The sequence below is a fragment of the Pongo pygmaeus genome, chromosome X (assembly GCF_028885625.2).
Source record: "Pongo pygmaeus isolate AG05252 chromosome X, NHGRI_mPonPyg2-v2.0_pri, whole genome shotgun sequence".
NCBI classification, from domain to species: Eukaryota; Metazoa; Chordata; class Mammalia; order Primates; family Hominidae; genus Pongo; species Pongo pygmaeus.
In genome coordinates this window covers 76,862,947-76,884,056 of record NC_072396.2, presented here as the reverse complement: position 1 = coordinate 76,884,056, position 21,110 = coordinate 76,862,947, and the positions used below count along the sequence as shown (strand labels likewise).

The following is a 21,110-nucleotide window of genomic DNA, read 5'->3' as shown; positions in this document are numbered from 1 at the left end:
TTGATCATGCTGGATAAGCTTTTTGATGTGCTGCTGGATTTGGTTGCATTTTATTGAGTATTTTCGCATTAATGTTCATCAGGAAATTTGGCCTGAAATTTCCTTTTTTTTTTTTTTGTTATGTCTCTGCTAGGTTTTGGTATCAAAATGATGCAGGCCTCCCTCATAAAATAAATTAGGGAGGATTCCCTCTTTTTCTGTTGTTTGGAATAGTTTCAGAAGGAATGGTACCAGCTCCTCTTTGTACCTCTGGTGGAATTCAGGTGTGAATCTGGCCCTGGGTTTTTTTTGGTTGGTAGGCTATTAATTACTACCTCAATTTTAGAACTTATTATTGGTCCTTTCAGGGATTCGACTTCTTCCTGGTTTAGTCCTGATAGGGTGAATGTGTCCAGGAATTTATCCATTTCTTCTAGGTCTTCTAGTTTATTCACATAGAGGTGTTTATAGTATTCTCTGATGGTAGTTTGTATTTCTGTGGGATCAGTGGTGATATCCCCTTTATCATTTTTTATGGTGTGTATTTGATTCTTCTCTTTTTTCTTCTTCATTAGTTTGGATACTGGTCTAACTATTTTGTTAATCTTTTCAAAAAAGCAGCTGCTGGATTCATTGATTTTTTGTGTCTGTATCTCTTTCAGTTCTGCTCTGATCTTAGTTATTTCTTGTCTTCTGCTAGCTTTTGAATTTTTTGCTCTTGCTTCTCTAGTTCTTTTAATTGTGATGCTAGGGTGTCAATTTTCTTTCTTTCCTTTTTTCTCTTGTGGGCATTTAGTGCTATACATTTTCCTCTAAACAGTGCTTTAATGGTGTCCCAGAGATTCTGGTACATTGTGTCTTTATTTTCATTGGTTTCAAAGAACTTATTTATTTCTGCTTTAATTTAGTTACACAGTAGTCATTCAAGATCAGGTTGTTCAGTTTCCATGTAGTTGTGCTGTTTCAAGTGAGTTTCTTAATCCTAAATTCTAATTTGATTGCACTGTGGTCCTAAAGATTTTTTTTATGATTTCTGTTCTTTTGCATTTGCTGAGGAGTGTTTTCCTTCCAATTATGTGGTCAATTTTAGAAGAAGTGCCATGACATGCTGGGAATAATGTATATTCTGTGGATTTGGGGTGGAGAGTTCTGTAGATGTTTATTAGTTCTCCTTGGCCAGAGCTGAGTTCAAGTCTTGAATATTCTTGTTAATTTTCTGTCTCATTGATCTGTGTAATATTGACAGTGGGGTGTTAAAGTCTCCCAATATTATTATTTGTGAGTCTAAGTCTCTTTTTAGGTCTCTAAGAACTTGCTTTATAAATCTGAGTGCTCCTGTATTGGGTACATATATATTTAGGATAGTTAGCTCTTCTTGTTGCATTGATCCCTTTAGCATTATGTAATGCGCTTCTTTGTCTTCTTTAATCTTTGTTGATTTACAGTCTGTTTTATCAGTGACTAGGATTGTAACCCCTCCTTTTTTTTTGCTTTCCATTTGCTTGGTAAATATTCCTCCATCCCTTTACTTTAAGCCTATGTGTGTCTTTCCACATGAGATGGGTCTTCTGAACACAGCACAGCAATTGGTCTTGACTCTTTATCTAATTTGCCAGTCTGTGTCTTTTAATTGGGGCATTTAGCCCATTTATATTTAAGGTTAGTATTGCTATGTGTGAATTTGAGCCTGTCATTATGATGCTGTCTGGTTATTTTGCCCATTAGTTGATGCGGTTTCTTTACAGTGTTGATGGTCTTTACAATTTGGTATATTTTTGCAGTGGCTGATAACTTTTTCTTTTCCATATTTAGTGCTTCTTTCAGGAGCTCTTCTAAGGCAGGCTTTGTAATGACAAAATCTCTCAGTATTTGATTATCTGTAAAGGATTTTATTTCTCCTTCACTTATGAAGCTTAGTTTGGCTGAATATGAAATTCTGGGTTGAAAATTCTTTTCTTTAAGAATGTTGAATATTGCCCCCCACTCTCTTCTGGCTTGTAGGGTTTCTGCTGAGAGATCAGCTGTTAGTCTGATGGGCTTCCCTTTGTGGGTTACCTGACCTTTCTCTCTGGTTGTCCTTAACATTTTTCCCTTCATTTCAGCCTTGGTGAATCTGATGATCATGTGTCTTGGGGTTGCCCTTCTTGAGGAGTATCTTTGTGGTGTTCTCTGTATTTCCTGAATTTGAATGTTGGCCTGTTTTGCTAGGTTGGGGACGTTCTTCTGGATAATATCCTGAAGAGTGTTTTCCAGCTTGGTTCCATTCTCCCCGTTAATTTCAGGTACAACAATCAAACGTAGGTTTGGCCTTTTCACATGGTCCCATATTTCTTGTAGGCTCTGTTCATTCCTTTTCATTGTTTTTTTTCTCTAATCTTGTCTTCACACTTTATTTCATTATGTTGATCTTCAATGTCTGATATCCTTTCTTCTGCTTGATTGATTTGGCTATTGATACTTGTGTATGCTTCACGAAGTTCTCGTGCTGTGTTTTTCAGCTCCGTCAGGTCATTTATGTTCTTCTCGAAATGGGTTATTCTAGTTAGCAATTCATCTAACTTTTTTTCAAGGTTCTTAGCTTCCTTGCATTGGGTTAGAACATGCTCCTGTGTTTTTCAGCTCCATCAGGTCATTTATGTTCTTCTCTAAATGGGTTATTCTAGTTAGCAGTTCATCTAGCTTTTTTTTCAAGGTTCTCAGCTTCCTTGCATTGGGTTAGAACATGCTCCTTTAGCTTGGAGGAGTTTGTTATTACCCTCTTTCTGAAGCCTACTTCTGTCAATTCATCAAACTCATTCTCCATCCGTTTTGTTCCCTTGCTGGTGAGGAGTTGTGATCCTTTGGAGGAGAAGAGGCATTCTGGTTTTTAGAATTTTCAGCCATTTTATGCTGGTTTCTCCCCATCTTCGTGGATTTATCTGTCTTTGGTCTTTGATGTTGGTGACCTTTGGATGGGGTTTCTGAGTGGACATCCTTTCTGTTGATGTTGATGCTATTCCTTTCTGTTTGTTAGTTGTCCTTTTAACAGTCAGGCCCCTCGGCTGCAGGTCTGCTGGAGTTTGCTGGAGGTTCACTCCAGACCCTGTTTGCCTGGGTATCAGCAGCAGAAGCTGCAGAACAGCAAAGATTGCCTGCTCCTTCCTCTGGAAGTTTCATCTCAGAGGGGCTCCCATGAGATGCCAGCCAGAGCTCTACTGTATGAGGTGTCTGTTAACCCTTCCTGGGAGGTGTCTCCTAGTCAGAAGCCATGGGTGTCAGGGACCCACTTGAGGAGGCAGTCTTTTAGCAGAGCTCGATCACTGTGCTGAGAGATCCAGTGCTCTCTTCAGAGCTGACAGGCAGGAACATTTAAGTCTGCTGAAACTTTGCCTACAGCTGTCCCTTCCCAAAGGTGCTCTGTCCCAGGGAGATGGGAGTTTTATCTGTAAGCCCCTGACTGGGGATCCTGCCTTTCTTTCAGAGATGCCCTGCCCAGAGAGGAGCAATTTAGGGAAGCAGTCTGGCTACAGAGCCTTTGCGGAGCTGCGGTGGGCTCCACCCAATTCGAACTTCCTGGTGGCTTGTTTACACTGTGAGGGAAAAACCTCCTACTCAAGCCTCAGTAATGGTGAACACCCCTCCCTCTACCAAGCTTGAGTATCTCAGGTCGACTTCAGACTGCTGTGCTGGCAGTGAGCATTTCAAGCTAGTGGATCGTAGCTTGCTGGGCTCTATGGGGGTGGGATCCACTGAGCTAGACCACATGGCTCCCTGGCTTCAGCTCCCTTTCCAGGGGAGTGAACAGTTCTGTCTTGCTGGCATTCCAGGTGCCACTGGGGTATGAAAAAAACTCCTGCAGCTAGCTCAGTGTCTGCCCAAATGGCCAACCAGTTTTGTGCTTGAATTTCAGGGCCCTGGTGGCATGAGCACCCGAAGGAATCTCCTGGTCTGTGGGCTGCAAAGACCATGCGAAAAGCATAGTTTCTGGACTGGAGTGTATCGTTCCTCATGGCACTGTCTCTCAAGGCTTCCCTTGGCTAGGGGAGGGAGCTCCCCAACCCCTTACACTTCCTGGGTGAGGTGACGCCACACCCTGCTTCTGATTGCCCTCCATGGGCTGCACCCACTCTCTAATCATCCTAATGAGATGAGCCAAGTACCTCAGTTGGAAATGCAGAAATCACCCACCTTCTGCATTAATCTCGCTGGGAGCTGCAGACTGGAGCTCTTCCTATTTGGCCATCTTGCCTCCTCTTGCCAAATTACAATTCTTTATTTCCCAATCAAATGCTATTTTCTTTGACCTCTGTGTAAATTTTTTCTTTAGTTAAAATGGCAGATTTATCTTTTGAAAACATTTTGTGGTCTCCTTTGATCTCCTTCTGCCTTACATTCTGACCATTATTGATGCCACTCTAAATATCTGCATTGCTACCCACTTTTCATCTGTGAAACCTCTTGTCAAACTGCAAGTACTTCAGGATGCTTTCTCAGACAAGAGAAATGAGAACTGGACTTTCAGATACCTCAGTGTTCTGCTGGTTGATTGGATCCACTTCTGTCCTCCAACTTCTATCAAATAATTCATTTCTAATCCATACTGATTAAAACATGTTTTATTAAAAAAATACAAAGCAGAATGCAAAGCTTCTCAAGTAACAATATGGTTGCTACTTAATGTGCTGTATCATTAGATGTATTTATTCAAGTGTATTGTGTGTGTATATGAAGTATTAAATATGTATATGTGTATATTCATAGGGAGTGTATGATGTCACAATAGCAAGGTGGCTAAGAATATAGTCTCTGGAGAGACAAAAGTGTGGGAATAATGCTTAATGTTGTGCCTAGTACATAGTAACTGCTCACAAAGTATTGACTGAATAAATGAAAGAATGAATCAATGAACTGTGCTATCTTAGAGGGTTAGCTTCCAGAAGGTAGGGATCATATCCTCTATAGACATGGCAGGGAACCATGCACATGATGGGTGTATAAGGAATGACCAAAAACCTGAGGAGTGCCCCTAACTAAACAGAACTGAGAAACAACCCTTAACCTCTACCTTGGCAGAGTTTTGAATGGTCAACATATCTAACATAAGAACCAGCAGGTGATCCTTACAGTTCTTTTTAAAAGGTCAGATTATTTCTATTTTACAAAAGAAATCAAGGCTAAAACAGTTTACTTTCTGAAAATTTTCTAGAGAAAGAAATGGCAGGCAGGAAGCATAAAGCCAGTTATACTTAATCCAGTGCTCCTTTCTCTGAATTGTTCCTGCCTTCGAGAACGGATAAAGCAGGAAAGAGGCAGCCATGTTAGGGGAGTGTAAAATAACCCTAGAGGGGCCCAGAATATGGCAAGTAATATGTGAGGCGAGAGCTTGTTCATAGTTTTCAACAGGTGAAGTCAAATTTTAAAAATCGCCAAAGGAAGCAGTGAGGGAAAATGGCCATTGAAGTCTGTGGTTGATGTTTGGGAGAGGGGAATAAGCAGTTTGTTTTCCCATCTGATTGCTGAAAGATGGGAGGGGGATATTTACAGACTGACACATTTCTCTTTCTCTCTCTCTCTCTTTTTTTTTTTTTGCTGATGCTATTCAGCTATAAGAGCTCTGTAAATCAGAATTCAAGAGGTGATGATTTCTTTCACTGATTTATAGTGACAGTTCTGCAGGGCTGACGGTTGATGGTATTTCATGTGCCCTTGATTGGAGGATCAAGAATCCTCTATTCTACTCTTAGCTGCTAGGGATGGCCATTTTATTCCTACATTTTTTTTTTTTTTGCCTGCACCCAGCCCCAATTAGCAGCTCTAAGTAATGTGTCTGTTAATTCCTGCTCTTATTTAACCTCATCTATCCAGCAGAAGACATGCCCAGTTTCAGAATGTATCTCCCACGCCTTTCCTAAATCAATTTTGCAATACAGACTTCATACCCATTCAACCAATAATCAATTTATAGAAACCAATATGAAGGAAATGATCAGATTGAGGCAAAGATTTCTGTATAAAGATGCTCATGAAGTCATTATTCATTGTTGTAAAATACTGAAAACAGACGAAATACCAAATAATGGGAAATAATGAAATTATAGTATATTCATACATTGTGCTGCTATATAACCATAATTTAGTTTTGAAGAATAGATATATGGAAAAATGTTAAAATGTAAAAACAGTATTCAATAGACAATATAATTAACTACCAGTTACACATTTACTGGTAGTTAATTATATAATTAACTACCAGTATATATATTTACTGGTAGTTAATATATAATTAACTACCAGTTATATATATACTGGTAGTTAATATATAATTAACTACCAGTTATATATTTACTGGTAGTTAATATATAATTAACTACCAGTTATATATTTACTGGTAGTTAATATATAATTAACTACCAATATTCAATAGACAATGTAATTAACTACCATTTGACCCAGCAATCCCATTACTATTAAAGGAACTATTACTAATAAAGGAATAGACCCAGCAATCCCATTACTATTGAAGGAACTATTACTATTAAAGGACTAGAAGTCATTCTATTACAAAAATACATGCACATGTATGATTATTACAGCACTATTCACAATAGCAAAGACATGGAACCAACCCAAATGCCCATCAATGATAGACTGGATAAAAAAATGTGGTGGTACATATACACCATAGAATAGTATGCAGCCATATAAAGGAATGAGATCATGTCCTTTGCAGGGACATGGACGAAGCTGGAAGCCATCATCATCAGCAAACGAACACAGGAACAGAAAACCAAACACATGTTCTCACTCATAAGTAAGAGCTGAACTAGAACACACGGTCACAGGGAGGGGAATAACACACACCAGGGCCTGTTGGGGCGGGGAGAGAGGGAAGGAGAGCATCAGGATAAATAGCTAATGCATACCGGGCTTAATACCTAGGTGATGGGTTGACAGGTGCAGCAAACCACCATGGTACACATTTACCTATGTAACAAACCTGCACATTCTGCACCTGGAACATAAAATAAAAATTTTAAAAAGTACTATATGCATATACATAAGTAATATAGTGCAATTTTAAAACATTAAAATGGTAGTAGATGGTTGGGTTAATGAGAGATATTAATTTTCTTCTTCATAATTGCTTCTACTAGAAAATGTATTTTTATAATAAAGAAAAAATTCTGTTAACAGCCATATCTCTCATTCATCAGACACTAATACAGGCCTCATGGAAAAAAAAAACCTAATTTAGTCCTGGTTGCAGTGTCTAAACTTAATGAGTTAAGCCTATTTTTGAAATAAGAAATTTTCATTTAGATTAATGCCAATTTGGTTCAATGTAATGTAAGAAAAAAATCCCAATCAGTAGTCTTATCCACATAAGAAAATAAAAGGCAGGTTATATAGATTCCCACCAAGAGTTTTTTTTAACCATGTTAATATCACCTTGGGCAATATCACCCTTGGGAGATAACAAAGCCAATGCTGCTTTGGGTGGCTGACCAAACTTTGCTGAAAAGATATGAAGTGAAAAAACGGTTCTAAAATAATGTGTTGGTCTTCCCAGCTAGTGGCTATGTTTCACTAAAAGCAGTCTGTTATGCCACTATTCTATTTGGAAGCTTAGCAAGTTTCATAAACAGCATCCATTCATCATCATACACACACTTACAAAGGCATAATGATTTCAAATACCCCAATGTTCTAAGAATCATTTCATGGAAACTCAATGTCAGAATTAGATGAGACTTTAGAGATTGTCTCTAAGGGATCTCAGGGATCAGGAAATCAAGTGCCCACAATCACCAGATAACAACAATGAACGAAGCAGGTCATTTTCAAAATGGTTCCCTTTCACATACACACACAGTAGTCTCTTCATTTCCATCTCCCTCAATTTTTGTAAATAATATATGTAGCTATCATGGTCTGTATTTTTTTGATTTTGAAAGAAACATGGGTTCAAGAAATATTTTGCTTTCCTTTTAACTGAATCATAAGAAAACTTGGATTTCAGAAAGACAAGAGGGAATAATGGTGACCATGGCAAAACAGAAAATAAATCTTCCATCTAAAAGGGACAGGCTGTTACTCAGCTCTAGCTGATTGTCCATATGTGAAATTCAAAGAAAGCCAGAAATCTGGATTTCTATATGAAGACTTTTAAGTCTGTTACGATGTGTAAAAGAAATTCTGTAGGTCAAAAAGACATGTCTGAGGACTGGATACAGCTCAGTTTACAACCTTGATCTAGCTCAACCTCCCACCTTGGGTACGACAGACAAAATTAGGCTCACTGAGTGTACTAAGTTTTCGCTAGAGGTAACCTAGGTGACCAAGGATTTTAACTCAAATTCCTAGTAATTATAACTGGAGCATTCTACTATCCCCCAGAGGATTTCCTACATTTATGTAAGTGAAGTATCTTATAAAGCATTAAGTATTTAATAATAGATGTAATGTCATATGGCTTCTGCCCTCAATGTAAAGTTGAATGTAAAAGTATTTCCCACATAGCATATTCTACTTCACTTCTAAGAAGTCATCAATAAAAGTATGCTTTTTTACCCCATCCATATAATAAAGCTTTGAAAAAAATTTTAAACAAAGCATTATGAAACTTTTATATAAGTTTAAGTGTGTTATCATCTCTGCTTTAACATTTTGAAATTCATAATCTTTTTGAAATATTCGGTAAAATTACCAAATATATTGGGAAATATTCATGTTTGTCTTGTATATGTTGTACTTTGAATTTGCAAAAATTAGGCATAACCTTAAAAAATCTATTATTGCATAAAATCAGCTTGAGTAGTAACTGAAGTAGAAGATATTAACACTTGAATTTCTTACACAATCTGAAGAAGTGTCAAAACGTTTGCCAAGTAGCTTCACATTTCCACATCCCTGCACTAAAAATTTATACTCAATAAGGTGGAACTATACTTATACTTAAATTTTACAGTTTATAGGTAGCTATGCAGTGTAAATGCAAAGTCATTTAGAAATAACTTCCTACTTAGCCAAATGCCAAACGCTGGGAACAACACAGGTCTCCAAACCCAATATACAAGCAAAGCTCACGTTACTGTGCTTCATTTTGTTGTGCTCTGAAGATATTGTGGATTTTACAAATTGAAGATTTGTGGAAACTCTGCATTGAGTAAGTCTATTGGCACCATTTTTTTCGAACAGCATGTGCTCACATCATGTCTCTGTCACATTTTGTTAATTCTTAAAATATTTCAAACTTTTTCATTATTAAAATCTGTTATGGTGATTTATGATCAATGATCTTTGATGTTACTATTGTAATTGTTTTGGGGGACCATGGACTGCACTCATGTAAGATTGCAAACTTAATAAATGTTGTGTTTTGACTGCCCCACTGATGTGCTGTTTCCCCAGCTCTCTTCTTCCTCAGGCCTCCCTATTCCGAGACAAAATAATATTGAAATTAGGCCGGCTAATAACCCTACAATAGCCTCTCAATGTTCAAGTGAAAAAAAGAGTTGCATGTTTTTCACTTTAAATCAAAAGCTTGAAATGATTAAGTTTAGCAAGGAAGGCATGTCAAAAGCTGCGAGAAGGTAAAAGCTAGGCCTCTTTCACGAGTTAGCAAATTGTAAATGCAAAGAAAAATGCCTTAAAGGAAATATAAAGTGCTATTCCAGTGAACAAATGAATGATAAGAAAGCAATACAGCCTTATTGCAGATATGGAGAAAGTTTTAGTTGTCTTGATAGAAGATCAAAGATCCAACCAGCCACAACACACCCTCAAGCCAAAGCTTAATCCAGAGCTAGGCCCTAATTCTCTTCAATTCTATGAAGGCCGACAGAGGTGAGAAAGGAGCAGAAGAAAAGTTTGAAGCTAGCAGAGATTGGTTCATAAAGTTGAAGGAAAGAAGTTTTCTCTATAAAAGTGCAAGATGAAGTAACAAGCTATCCAGAAGAGTTAGCTAAGATCATAGATGAAGTTGGCTACACTAAATAACATATTTTCAATGTAGGCAAAACAGCCTTATATTGAAAGACGACACCATCTAAGACTTTCATAGCTAGAGAGGGGAAGTCAATGCCTGGCTTCAAAGTTTCAAAGGACATGCTGACTCTCTTGTTAGGGGCTAAGCCAATGCTCGTTTATCATTCCAAAAATCCCAGGACCTTTAAGAATTATACTAAATCTTCTCGGCCTGTGTCCTACAAATAGAATAACAAAGCCCGGATGACAGCATGTCTTTTTACAGCATGGCTTACTATTTTAAGCCCACTATTGAGACCTACTGTTCAGAATAAAAAAGATTCCTTTTAAAATATTACTGCTCATTGACAATGCACTTAGTCACCCAAGCTCCAATGGAGATGTACAAGAAAATTAATGTTGTTTTCATGACTGCTAACACAATATCGATTTGGCAATCCATGGATCAACAAGTAACTCAACTTTCAAGTCTTTTTAAGAAATACATTTTGTAAGGCTATAGCTGCCATAGATAGTGATTCCTCTGATCGATCTCTGGGCAATGTAAATTGGAAATCTACTGGAAAGGATTTACTGTTCTAGGTGCCATTAAAAACATCTGTGATTCATGGAGGGTCAAAATATCAATGTTAACAGGAGTTTGGAAGAAATTGATTCCAACCCCTCAAGGATGACTTTGAGAGATTCAACACTTCAGCGGAGGAAGTAACTGCAGGTGTGGTAAAAACAGCAAGAGGATTAGAAGTGGAACCTGAAGATGTGACTGAATTGCTGCAATTTCACGATAAGGCTTGAATGGATGCTCATCTTACAGATTAGCAAAAAAGTGGTTTCTTAAGATGGAATCTACTCCTGGTGAAAATGCCGTGAATACTGTTGAAATGACAACAAATGATTTAGAATATTACATAAACTTAGTTGATAAGTAGTAGCTAGGTCTGAGGGGACTGACTCCAATTTCGAAAGTTCTGTGGGTAAAATGCTATCAATCAGTATTGCATGCCGCAGAGAAATCTTTTGTGAAAGGAAGAATCAAGCAATATGGCAAACTTCACTGTCTTAGTTTAGGAAATTGCAAAAGCCACCCTAACCTTCAGCAATGACCTGCCCCATCAGTCAGCAGCCATCAACACTGAAGCAAGACCCCCCACAAACAAAAATATTATGACTCGTGGAAGGCTCAGATGATCACTAGTATTTTTTTAGCAATACAATATTTTAAATTAAGGTATGTACTTTTTTTTAGAAATAATGTTATTGCATACTTAATAGACTACATTATAGTGTAAACACAAATTTTATATGCACTGGGAAACCCCAAAATTTGTGTGACTTATTTTGGTTGTCTGGAACTGAATTCACACTTCTCTGAGGCATGTGTTTATAGCATAAAATACTTACAGGATTGAACATTAACACTAGTATATGTGGAAAAAGGCCAGATATAAAATGCAATTTTTAAAAGGAAGCCTAAATTAATTGCCTTATAATGATGGACATATAGGGAAGGGAAGAAAGGAAGATGCATTAAAAAAACACAGAATTCAATTCATTAACATAGATTTACACTTTATTTTAAATTTGCATCCTGAGATAATAAAATTTTATCTGACAAATGAACAATGACAGAAGCAGCAGTGAAAGTTTCAGAGAGGCAGGTATCCTTCATTTTGGCACAGCTGTATATAGATTGAGTTTTTCCAGGGAAGTCATTCCTGGACTCAAGGGAGAAAAAATGAATTCATTCCACAGGCTATGTAACAATGCAAGATGCATGAAAGTTCTTAATTTGGATGAATATATCCACTATTATTCTTTTCTGGTAAAGCTGTCCCAACAGGAATCCTCTGACAAAAAGTCGAAATCCTAGGCTTCTCCACCAGATATTTTTATCAATGCCCACTCTCTAGTTACCTGGATATCCTGTTTTTGCAGCCAGATTCATATTTGTATGTGGTTAGTCCAAGGAGGGCAAATTCGCTTGTAGATTATATACTTTCAAACACTTGTTACTTGTTTCAAAGTCCAGGCATTAAAACAATTTTACACTATTTGCGTACTAGAAAAAATGGAAAATAAAAAGTCGAGATAAAAACAAAGAAATAAAAGAACATTTGAGAAATTATTGCCTTGATTCATCATGTTGAATTTATATACAGAACTACTTTAAGAATCAGAAATTGATATTTAGTCCAATGCTAGAAGACGACATTATAACATTTTCCACATTTGTAATCCTATATGTGTGTGTATGTATGAGCAACATGTACACACCTAAATAAATTAGGCCAGTGATATTCTAAAACAGAAAAAAAACTGAAGGCAAATTCTAACCTGAAGTTATATAGCCTAATATAGCCAAAACACACAAACACACACATTTCATTATTTAGAGACTAGGTAAGCAATCTGTGGAGGGGGTCAAATAATCTTAGTTCCTTTATAAAAGTGGTTCCCAACATTTTCACCATAAGAATCCCTTCATTATTGTTTTCCCATGTTTCCAAGTACTTAATAAGTTGCACATAATAGGATTTCTTATTTTATTATTAATCAAAAACATACTGCCATTCACAGCTTTTGAGAGAATATAGGCAAAATGCATGGAAATTTAATGTCTTAATTGGCTTGTGAAGCAGGAATATTATAGGTAAATGTATAATTTCTAATATACTTTTTGAAATATTACAAAAAGCTCAAGGATACCCTCCACTGCTATCATCTGCTGAAGTTGGGAACCACTGATTTACATCCACCTGCTTTTTCTCCCTAAGTATGTATTAACATAATACAATTATCCACGTTTAACACATAGGGGATTAATAACAAAATTTACTATTAAAATAATAGACCAAGTGCAACAGTCATTCTGTAGGACCTGACTGAGAAAGAAAACATAGCATGGATTTAAAGAAATCTATTTAGAAATTATATAATTATGATATCCAGTATATCTTTCAGTCAACTTCAAAGCACATTAATATATGAAAATATCCTCAATTCCCCTGTGAGGTAGGTCCAGATTATTGTCCCCACTTCAACAATGAGGACGTGAGGTACAGAGGAATTAAGCAGCAGAGCCAATAATTAAACCAGAAGTGACTTGCATTTGTGTTCCATACCACTTTCCTTTCCACCTAATTTTATCAATTTGTTCCAACACATCTTTTTGAGGGTATGGAATTTGATTAGACACTAAAGTAAATGTTGGATAGGATATGAAATCTTTACATAAATGCCAAAGTGGGTCCTCCAATATTTCCATTGTTGTTACAGCTATAATTCTTGCTTGAATACCAACTGCATAGACAGATTTTACACAGGCAAAGCACACAGACCTCAGTGCTCAGTTCCTAGGAAAACAACATTTACTCTTAGCATCACCGAGGAACTAAGGTCTAGCAAGTATCAGGTTCTTGGAGTCTGTGTGATAATTAACACATGTCAGCTAGTCGGCAAATCAAATTTTACTGCATGCAAGGCACTGTGAGAGTTTCCACCAAGGACAGTAGATCTGAGAATAATCATTCTGAGATTCTATAGAGTAAAAATGTCCTAAGAATTCCTTGAATCACAGAATGTTAAGTGATCTCTAATTTTTTGTCCAGCTCTAGGTTCCACCTCATAATTTTACAGAAGAAGAGACAGACATGCAATTAAGATGACCTGCCTGGGGCCCACAATATTAGATCCTCATATAGTATGAATTTGACAAAGTTCACAGAAAATGGAACATACTCACAGGGTGCCATCAAAACAAAAAGGCTGGCTCAGAATCAGGTAAGAAAAATTTGGGGCAAGATAAGATCATTCATTTTTATACACAGATATATATCAATTGTTTTAGTCCACATACTACATGAACAGGTATTAATAAAACCTATTCATTTTTGTGGAAAATTTCCCAACTGTTTGCTATTTAAAGGAACTCAAATAATTTGACAGTTGTTGCAAAATATTTTTAAAGTATACTTTTATAGGCATAAGAGAATCTAATTTCAATAAATTTGAGCACTTATAATCAAATTAGCAAAAAGTATTTCCACTATGTGAAACTGCTCCAGTTAATCGGGTGAATATAATTTCTATATCCTCCCAGGTTGATATAGTACATTTTAATACAATATTGTTTGGGAGCTTTATGTTCAAGTAGTGAGGTTTTATTTTTTTTAAATGGCAGCTTATTTGTAAACAAAATAAAAATGCTAATGATCTTTTAAAGCTTTCATACATTTGTTCAAAGGCTTACACGTTTTTAAACTTTATTCAAATTTCATCAAAAATGGTGGATAAAACAGTTTGAATCCTCAGATGTTAGTGTTTACAGGCCATAATAATATGAATAGTATGTACATTAAATACTTTAATGGGTTTTGGTGGGGCTTTAATCAAAGACAACTGTCCTTCCAGAACTAAATTAAATTACATGTTTACTAGCATTAGAATTATACTGTTTTTTTAAGTGACTGATAGTCCAGTTCTGTAATATTTTGTCACTAATACATCATGATTGGGGAAAAGGAAGGAAAGAGGCTTTACATAATAAATAAAAGATAATACACTAGTAAAATATTCTTAGACCTAGTTGAAAAGGATGATTTCTAATCTAATGATCCACCAATTCATTTATTATGCTTCCTTACACGTAATGTGTTATCTTTGTTCTAAAAAGACAAGGCACTTCTCCATCTTCTTCTAAAGTTTTACTACAGTGGTCTCTTTCCTAAATTAGCATAAGTGTTAGGAGGGAACAAAGAGTGGAGATATATCTGGGATGGAGTTAATAAATCTGTAAATAACACTTGCCCATATTAGTTATTAGGAATAAACATGTTATTGGCTTTTAGGACAAGCTTAAAAATAGCCAGTTGGACAATTTATTAAGCCAGAATCTTGGGCCAAATAAGAAAAATTGGAACATTAATTTTAAAAAACAATTTTAGCTTGTAACCTCAAAGCCTTGTGAGATTTATATACTTTGGCAAATACATGTTGTTTTGCTCTGGAAACTATCACAAGTTTCATAAAGGAATATTATGTAACAAAGAAATACAAAATTACTTTCTTCAGTCTAAAAACAACTTTCACAAAAGTATGTTACTAACCTAATGGAAAATTACAAGTGTGTTCTATCCTAAGCATAACAGAAAAAAAGCTCCACGGGGGAGGAATTAATCACCAGTGTGCTGTGTCATTTTAGCATTCATTGCAACCAATTTCACTGAAAACAAAGCAAACCCCCCAAACATTACAAAATACTCAATTGCTAATCAGCCCCCTGCAAAGGAAAACAGTTTGAAAAAGTAGTCATACAAGAGAGGAAAAAAACTGGTATTTTTTTGGGTAGTTGAAAAACTAAGATGAGTCAACCAGCATAGCGAACAATAAAATAATAAACTCGAGTGATTAGAATAGGCTTTAAAATTAAGTTTACACATGCTGACAAATGGTTTTTGTGACAAATGCTACTGTAACTTGTATTATACTGTGTCATTTCCAGATACACTCTATTCTCATTCTCAATAATTGTTTCATGGAAACAATTCACCACTTCCTGCTGTTCTTTGAGCAAAACCAAGTGTGATTTATACATGGCAGAAAAAGTTCCTACGACCATCATATGATCAAATTCTAAGGTTACAGAAAAAAATAAGATTTCTAAGGATCAACACTTAAAAGCAATTATTCTATCAGTGAAAATGAGACATTTTGTATTATGCTGAAAATCGATTTTGGTATTAAAATATCACAGTTTGAAGCATAAATCTGATAACATTAGCTGGAACATAAACCTCAGATACAATTTTTCCCTGACCTTAGCTATAAAACAAGACATTTGGTATACATTTTCAGAGGCTTCTACCTTGTCTATAAAAATACACCTTCAATTTTGCAGCAGGCAAACACGTGATATTTGCAGGCATACACATTACTAAAGGTTAGAGATTTGGGGGTGACTGAGTGGCATAGAGGTAATGGGGCACAGAGGAAGGTGGAAAAGTGTTTGTGCAAACAATTATAATCACATATCAAATAGTGTCTTCTTTTTCCTCTCTTTTTTAAACTGGTCAAGGACTGTGGATTTCAAATAAGGCATAAATTTTAAAAGTGGCTTAAAAAGGCTTGACCTTGTATGAAGAAATGATTGTTTACTTCACTGAGAAGAATCTTGCCTAAAAGGTTTACTAAAAGCAGTAAGAGTAAGATGACAAAATATTACTGAGCCCTAGACACTTTTATTTTTAGCACTATGAATTACAAATAATGCCTACAAACAGGCATACATTTGCAGTTGAATTAATGTGATATAAAGCTTTCATTATACTGAATTTTCGAATTCTAGTTGTGTGGTGCTAGCAATCATTTTAATTGTGAAGAAAAATAGAGAAATATGTACCAAATAAATGTTACATATGTGCTGAATTTATAAACTAAAATACTTTTGTCTAAACACTTGTCTTTCCTCATTAATGTTTTATAAAGGATCGTCAAAAACAGAATTGAGAAATCTTTTTCAATTATGAATCAGCTGCTATATACTCTTTAGCTACAGCTTCTCAATTAGTTCTCTCTCTTTCTCAAACTAGAATATCAGAACTGCAGAAAGGTGTTAGTGGCTTTCAAGAGGGTCTAGATACCTTCTGAAGATGTCTGAAATCTCAAAATACTCCTTAAAGGTCATAATTGTGTGTATTTTCAAAGGAAGAAAAGGCTAATAAATGCAGGATAGTGAGACTGTGAAATGTGTCAGATGTCAAATAATTTTTTTGTGGGAAGGAGTAGAGAACAAAATGGAAATTATTAAATGAAATGGAAAAATAAAGGTCATGGTTTCAGGTGCAATACAGAATATCTGAGATAATAATTTCAATTTTAATCCACTTGTTACAAAGGGCAACCTTGCCCTACACCTGAAATTCTTAACATACTCATTATGGCCTTGCCACAAAACAGCATGTTAGCAGTCTCTACATTCAAAGGGATGCTTGCAAACTTCATTCATATTAAAATCTACGTAAAATTGTTGGCAATACAATAAGAGTAATATTACATTATGTAAATCATGGCATACCACATTTTACATTATGCAAAGAGGCAATATTTACAAGTCTTTAGGAGTTTAAGTATTTTATCCACTAACATAAGTGATAAAGCAAAGTGCAGGACAAAACCACTGCCATTAATTGCATGTCCTTTAAAAGCATGTCCTTTAAAAGCAGAGTAAAACCATTTCTAAAAGCTACCAAAAGCTTATTTAAGTTTGTCCAGTAAGGGATTACAGAGCATCAAGTAGCCTAGAAAAATGATGCGAGTTTAGAAACAATGAGTATGAAAATTATAAGGCAGCATGCTCAGAACAAGCTTTTGTTTTTTAAACACCAACACTGAAGATTTATCTTTAATGGCAACTATCTATATATGTATATGCACACACGCATGTGTGTGTATTTAAAATTGAGAGTGCAAAACACAAGCCTCATTTAAAGACAAACAAGATGTGCAAATTTTCTTCATAAACCAACACAAAAGAGCGAGAAGAATATTCTACCATTATAAAGAATAAGTTGAACACAGCAAAGGAGACCATCTTCATTCCAAATCTACAAGGCACTAAGGGTAGGAAATGACAGGTAACACAGAAGTGACTGGATAAAACTCCTCAGTCAGGTCGGAATATGGGATATTTTGGTAAGAATTCTATTAGTATTACCTGCAAAATAAAAACAAGAATATATTTACAAAATATTTTTCATTTAATATAACTTATAAATAACCCAGAAAGTCTATAATCATTTTTCATAGGACAATATTTCAATCCTGAACCATATAAAGTAAGTGAAATACATGAAAAAATTATGTAAAGAACTTAAACCACAAGTTGTTATTAGATTGGCCATTTAAAAATTAAGCTGGCAAACAAAACTACTTATTGTAGCTAACAGATTTTACTATCTGATTTACAATAACTATTTGTCTAGGTTCACAGGAGCAAACTCCATTAAATTATATTATGTTTTTCCCCGACACCCCTATCTTTTTGTTAGCAAAGGAGAGATTAAAAAATGCTATACAGATTAAAAAATGCCTTTATATTAGATTTATATATTTTTCAATTAAAGCAACTGATATTAGTTGGAGATTACTATCGTTCACAAGTTGTGAAAAATGAATGTGCCCAAATGGACTGAGTAAAACATATTAATTACAAAAGGTTTGTAAACATAATTTTAAAAAACTCAGATAGTTTTGAATGTTTTATCTATAATGAATTTTAGACTTGTGGTCATATGCATATTTTGCATATTTTCCCCAAAATTATTCAAAGTGTAGAGAGATACCATAATAATCCTTACTTATGAAACACACATGGAATGTTCATTATTAAATATATACTACGTATTGGAAGTTTGAATAAATTTAATATTCTTTTCAATGTTAATTATGCTAAATTGATCACATTGGCTATATGTGAATTTATGTCTTATGACTAAGATTGTATATCTTTCTGTTAAAACAAAAATTAGAACCTACAGTTTCTTCACTAAAAGTTAAATGTCAGCCAAAAAAATAAAAAATAAAGCCAGTAATAGGAATCCAGAATGCAGATGTCAACTCCTATTTTATGCAAGTTTTGACAAGATTACATTTAGAAATATTTGTTCAACAGCAGCTTTCCCCACTACCACATGCTATGGTTTGCGCCTATGTTAAATGATTAAAGTTGTACAATGTTTTCATTTTAGCATACTAACTGAAACTTTTCTAAGACCCAAATGATTGTTAGCTTTCAAGATATTTTAGGTTGGCTACAAATCTAAAGAAGATAGAAGAAAACCTCTATATTTCAATGGACAAAAGTTCTGGCTGAGGAGAAAAAAGAAGGAATAGTTGACAAATGATAAACACAGGAAAATGGTACATTAAGAATGAATCAAAAAATAATTAAAAACAACCTCATACTTACATACTCCATCATATTGCTAGTTTCACATTTCCTCTTAGTCAACTTCCAGTGCAAAGCAAGCTAAGAAAGTATAGTCTTGTTAAAAATTTTTATATTAACTTAAACTAATTACAACCTATACATTTGAATAAATCACTGAAAACAATCCAGGAAAAGTACAGGATACAAAACAGAGCACTTAAAAATACCTTGTAAAGAATATATATTAAAAATGGAGTATTAATTCTCTAATCCATTCCTTTGTGGACTAAAAATTCCCATTTTGTATTTATTTTTCAATTTAATACTGCAAATATATGAATGGGGCAATTATTTGCTTAAAATTTCTTACCTTGTGATATAATCTGTTATTTTCCCATTCTATTAACTTCTGAATTGATCTTCTGGTCTAAGAAAAATGATCAAGACTTTGTTACAAGATGACCTGAAGAGCTTTGTAAACTATGTGCATCTATATTTTTCTGCCTACTTGTAACATCCCATTACTTTCTCCTTGTTTTTCTATTAGAAATGAGAAATAAGCAATATCAGTGGCAGAAAATGCTAAAAAGGAGTAAGATTTGGATGACTATTATAACAAGATTATCTACCTGTCAATCAATCAGATTTTTATATATGCTTTCTAAAATGAAATATGTATGAATTTCTTTGTGTTGTGAGGCCATTGACTGGACTACTGTGAAAACCTAAACAATATACTAACTTGAGATAGTAGTCCATTTATGAATTTAATCTAGATTTTCACATAACTGTCATAGGATTACTTTAAATAATCATCTAATGCCAAGCTAATCTAATTTCTCATGGAAAGTTTTCCTACCACCGCTCCTGCCACAATACCTGTCATACAGCATTCAGTTAAGGTCTACAGGCTGAATAAAGCAAGCCAACATATATCAGAATTTCCACAGAAAAGAACATGTTAAAAACAGCCAGTGGAAAAACATACTTAGAAAAACATAAATCAGAGAAGCAGTAATGTAGCAAAGAGGGGGATAGAGACTGAGTTTCTTCATTTAGAATCTGTATATTTTGTAGGGAGTACATAATGTTAAAAAAGCTTTTCAAAACATTAAAATAAAAGATGAAACCTACCTAGCCCATCATGGACACTGCCAACACCAGTGTTCCCTACCTGAGAACTAATGGACCCACCCACTGGTCCACTGCAGACACTGTCAGCACCTACGTCCTCCTCCCAGGGCCCCAGGGACTATCTGGCCTGGGAGCCTGAAGAGCAAACTTCTTGGCACACTGGGACCTGCATGCCCTGAGTGAGGGCCTGAGGACTGGCCCACCCAGGGCCTGCTGCCACCACTTTTTACACCTGCATGGCCCACGCATGGTCCAAAGACTGATATACTCAGGGCAAGCCAATGCCAGTACCCACATGCACTATCTAGGGGCTTGAGGACCAGTCTACCTGGCATTGCTATCCCAAACAAAGCCTTACCACAGCCTCCACAATCAACTGCAGCCTAAACCACTAAGGAACTCAAAGACACTGCTGAAATTGATTACAGCTGAAGTAATCAAAGGAGATTACACTGTGCTGCCCATGCAGAACCAAAGCCAAAGCACCCTACCCAACCAACATTATAGACACATCTACAGGAAAAACTCTTTCTCTATGGGAGCTACTCCATACAAATGAATGAAGTGGCAATTATAGCAGATGTGGATATCAACGCAAGGACAAAAAAAAAAAAACAAAAAACCAACCTCCAAAAGGACACAATAATTTTCAAGCAACAGACTCCAAAGAAAATTAAACTTATGAAGTTCCTGAAAAGGCATTAAAAGTGATCTTAAGAAAATTGAGAGGGAGCAGCCAAGATGGCCGAATAGGAACAGCTCTGGTTTACAGCTCCAAGTGTGAGCGATGCAGAAGACGGGTGATTTCTGCATTTCCAACTGAGGTACCGGGTTCATCTCACTAGGGAGTGCCAGAGAGTGGGTGAAGAACAGTGGGTGCAGCGCACTGTGCATAAGCTGAAGCAGGGTGAGGCATCGCCTCACCCAGGAAGCGCAAGAGGTCAGGGAATTCCCTTTCCTAGTCAAAGAAAGGGGTGACAGACGGCACCTGGAAAATTGGGTCACTCCCACCCAAATACTGCGCTTTTCCAACGGGCTAAAAAAACGGCACAACAGGAGATTCTATCCCACACCTGGCTTGGAGGGTCCTATGCCCACAGAGTCT

General features: G+C 35.8%; 1 protein-coding gene across 1 annotated transcript in view; it reads right to left on the bottom strand.

The window, feature by feature from the left end:
- Positions 1-11,497: 11,497 nt before the first annotated feature.
- Positions 11,498-21,110, bottom strand: part of CHIC1 (cysteine rich hydrophobic domain 1) — a 110,851-nt gene continuing 101,238 nt past the window's right edge. Inside the window, exons 4-6 of the mRNA XM_054472302.2 lie at positions 19,242-19,298; positions 18,911-18,970; positions 11,498-17,656 (exon numbers count right to left, since the gene is read on the bottom strand). Of these exons, the coding sequence (XP_054328277.1) occupies positions 17,606-17,656; positions 18,911-18,970; positions 19,242-19,298 (168 nt within the window). The 3' untranslated portion in view covers positions 11,498-17,605. The remainder of the gene's footprint in view (positions 17,657-18,910; positions 18,971-19,241; positions 19,299-21,110) is intronic.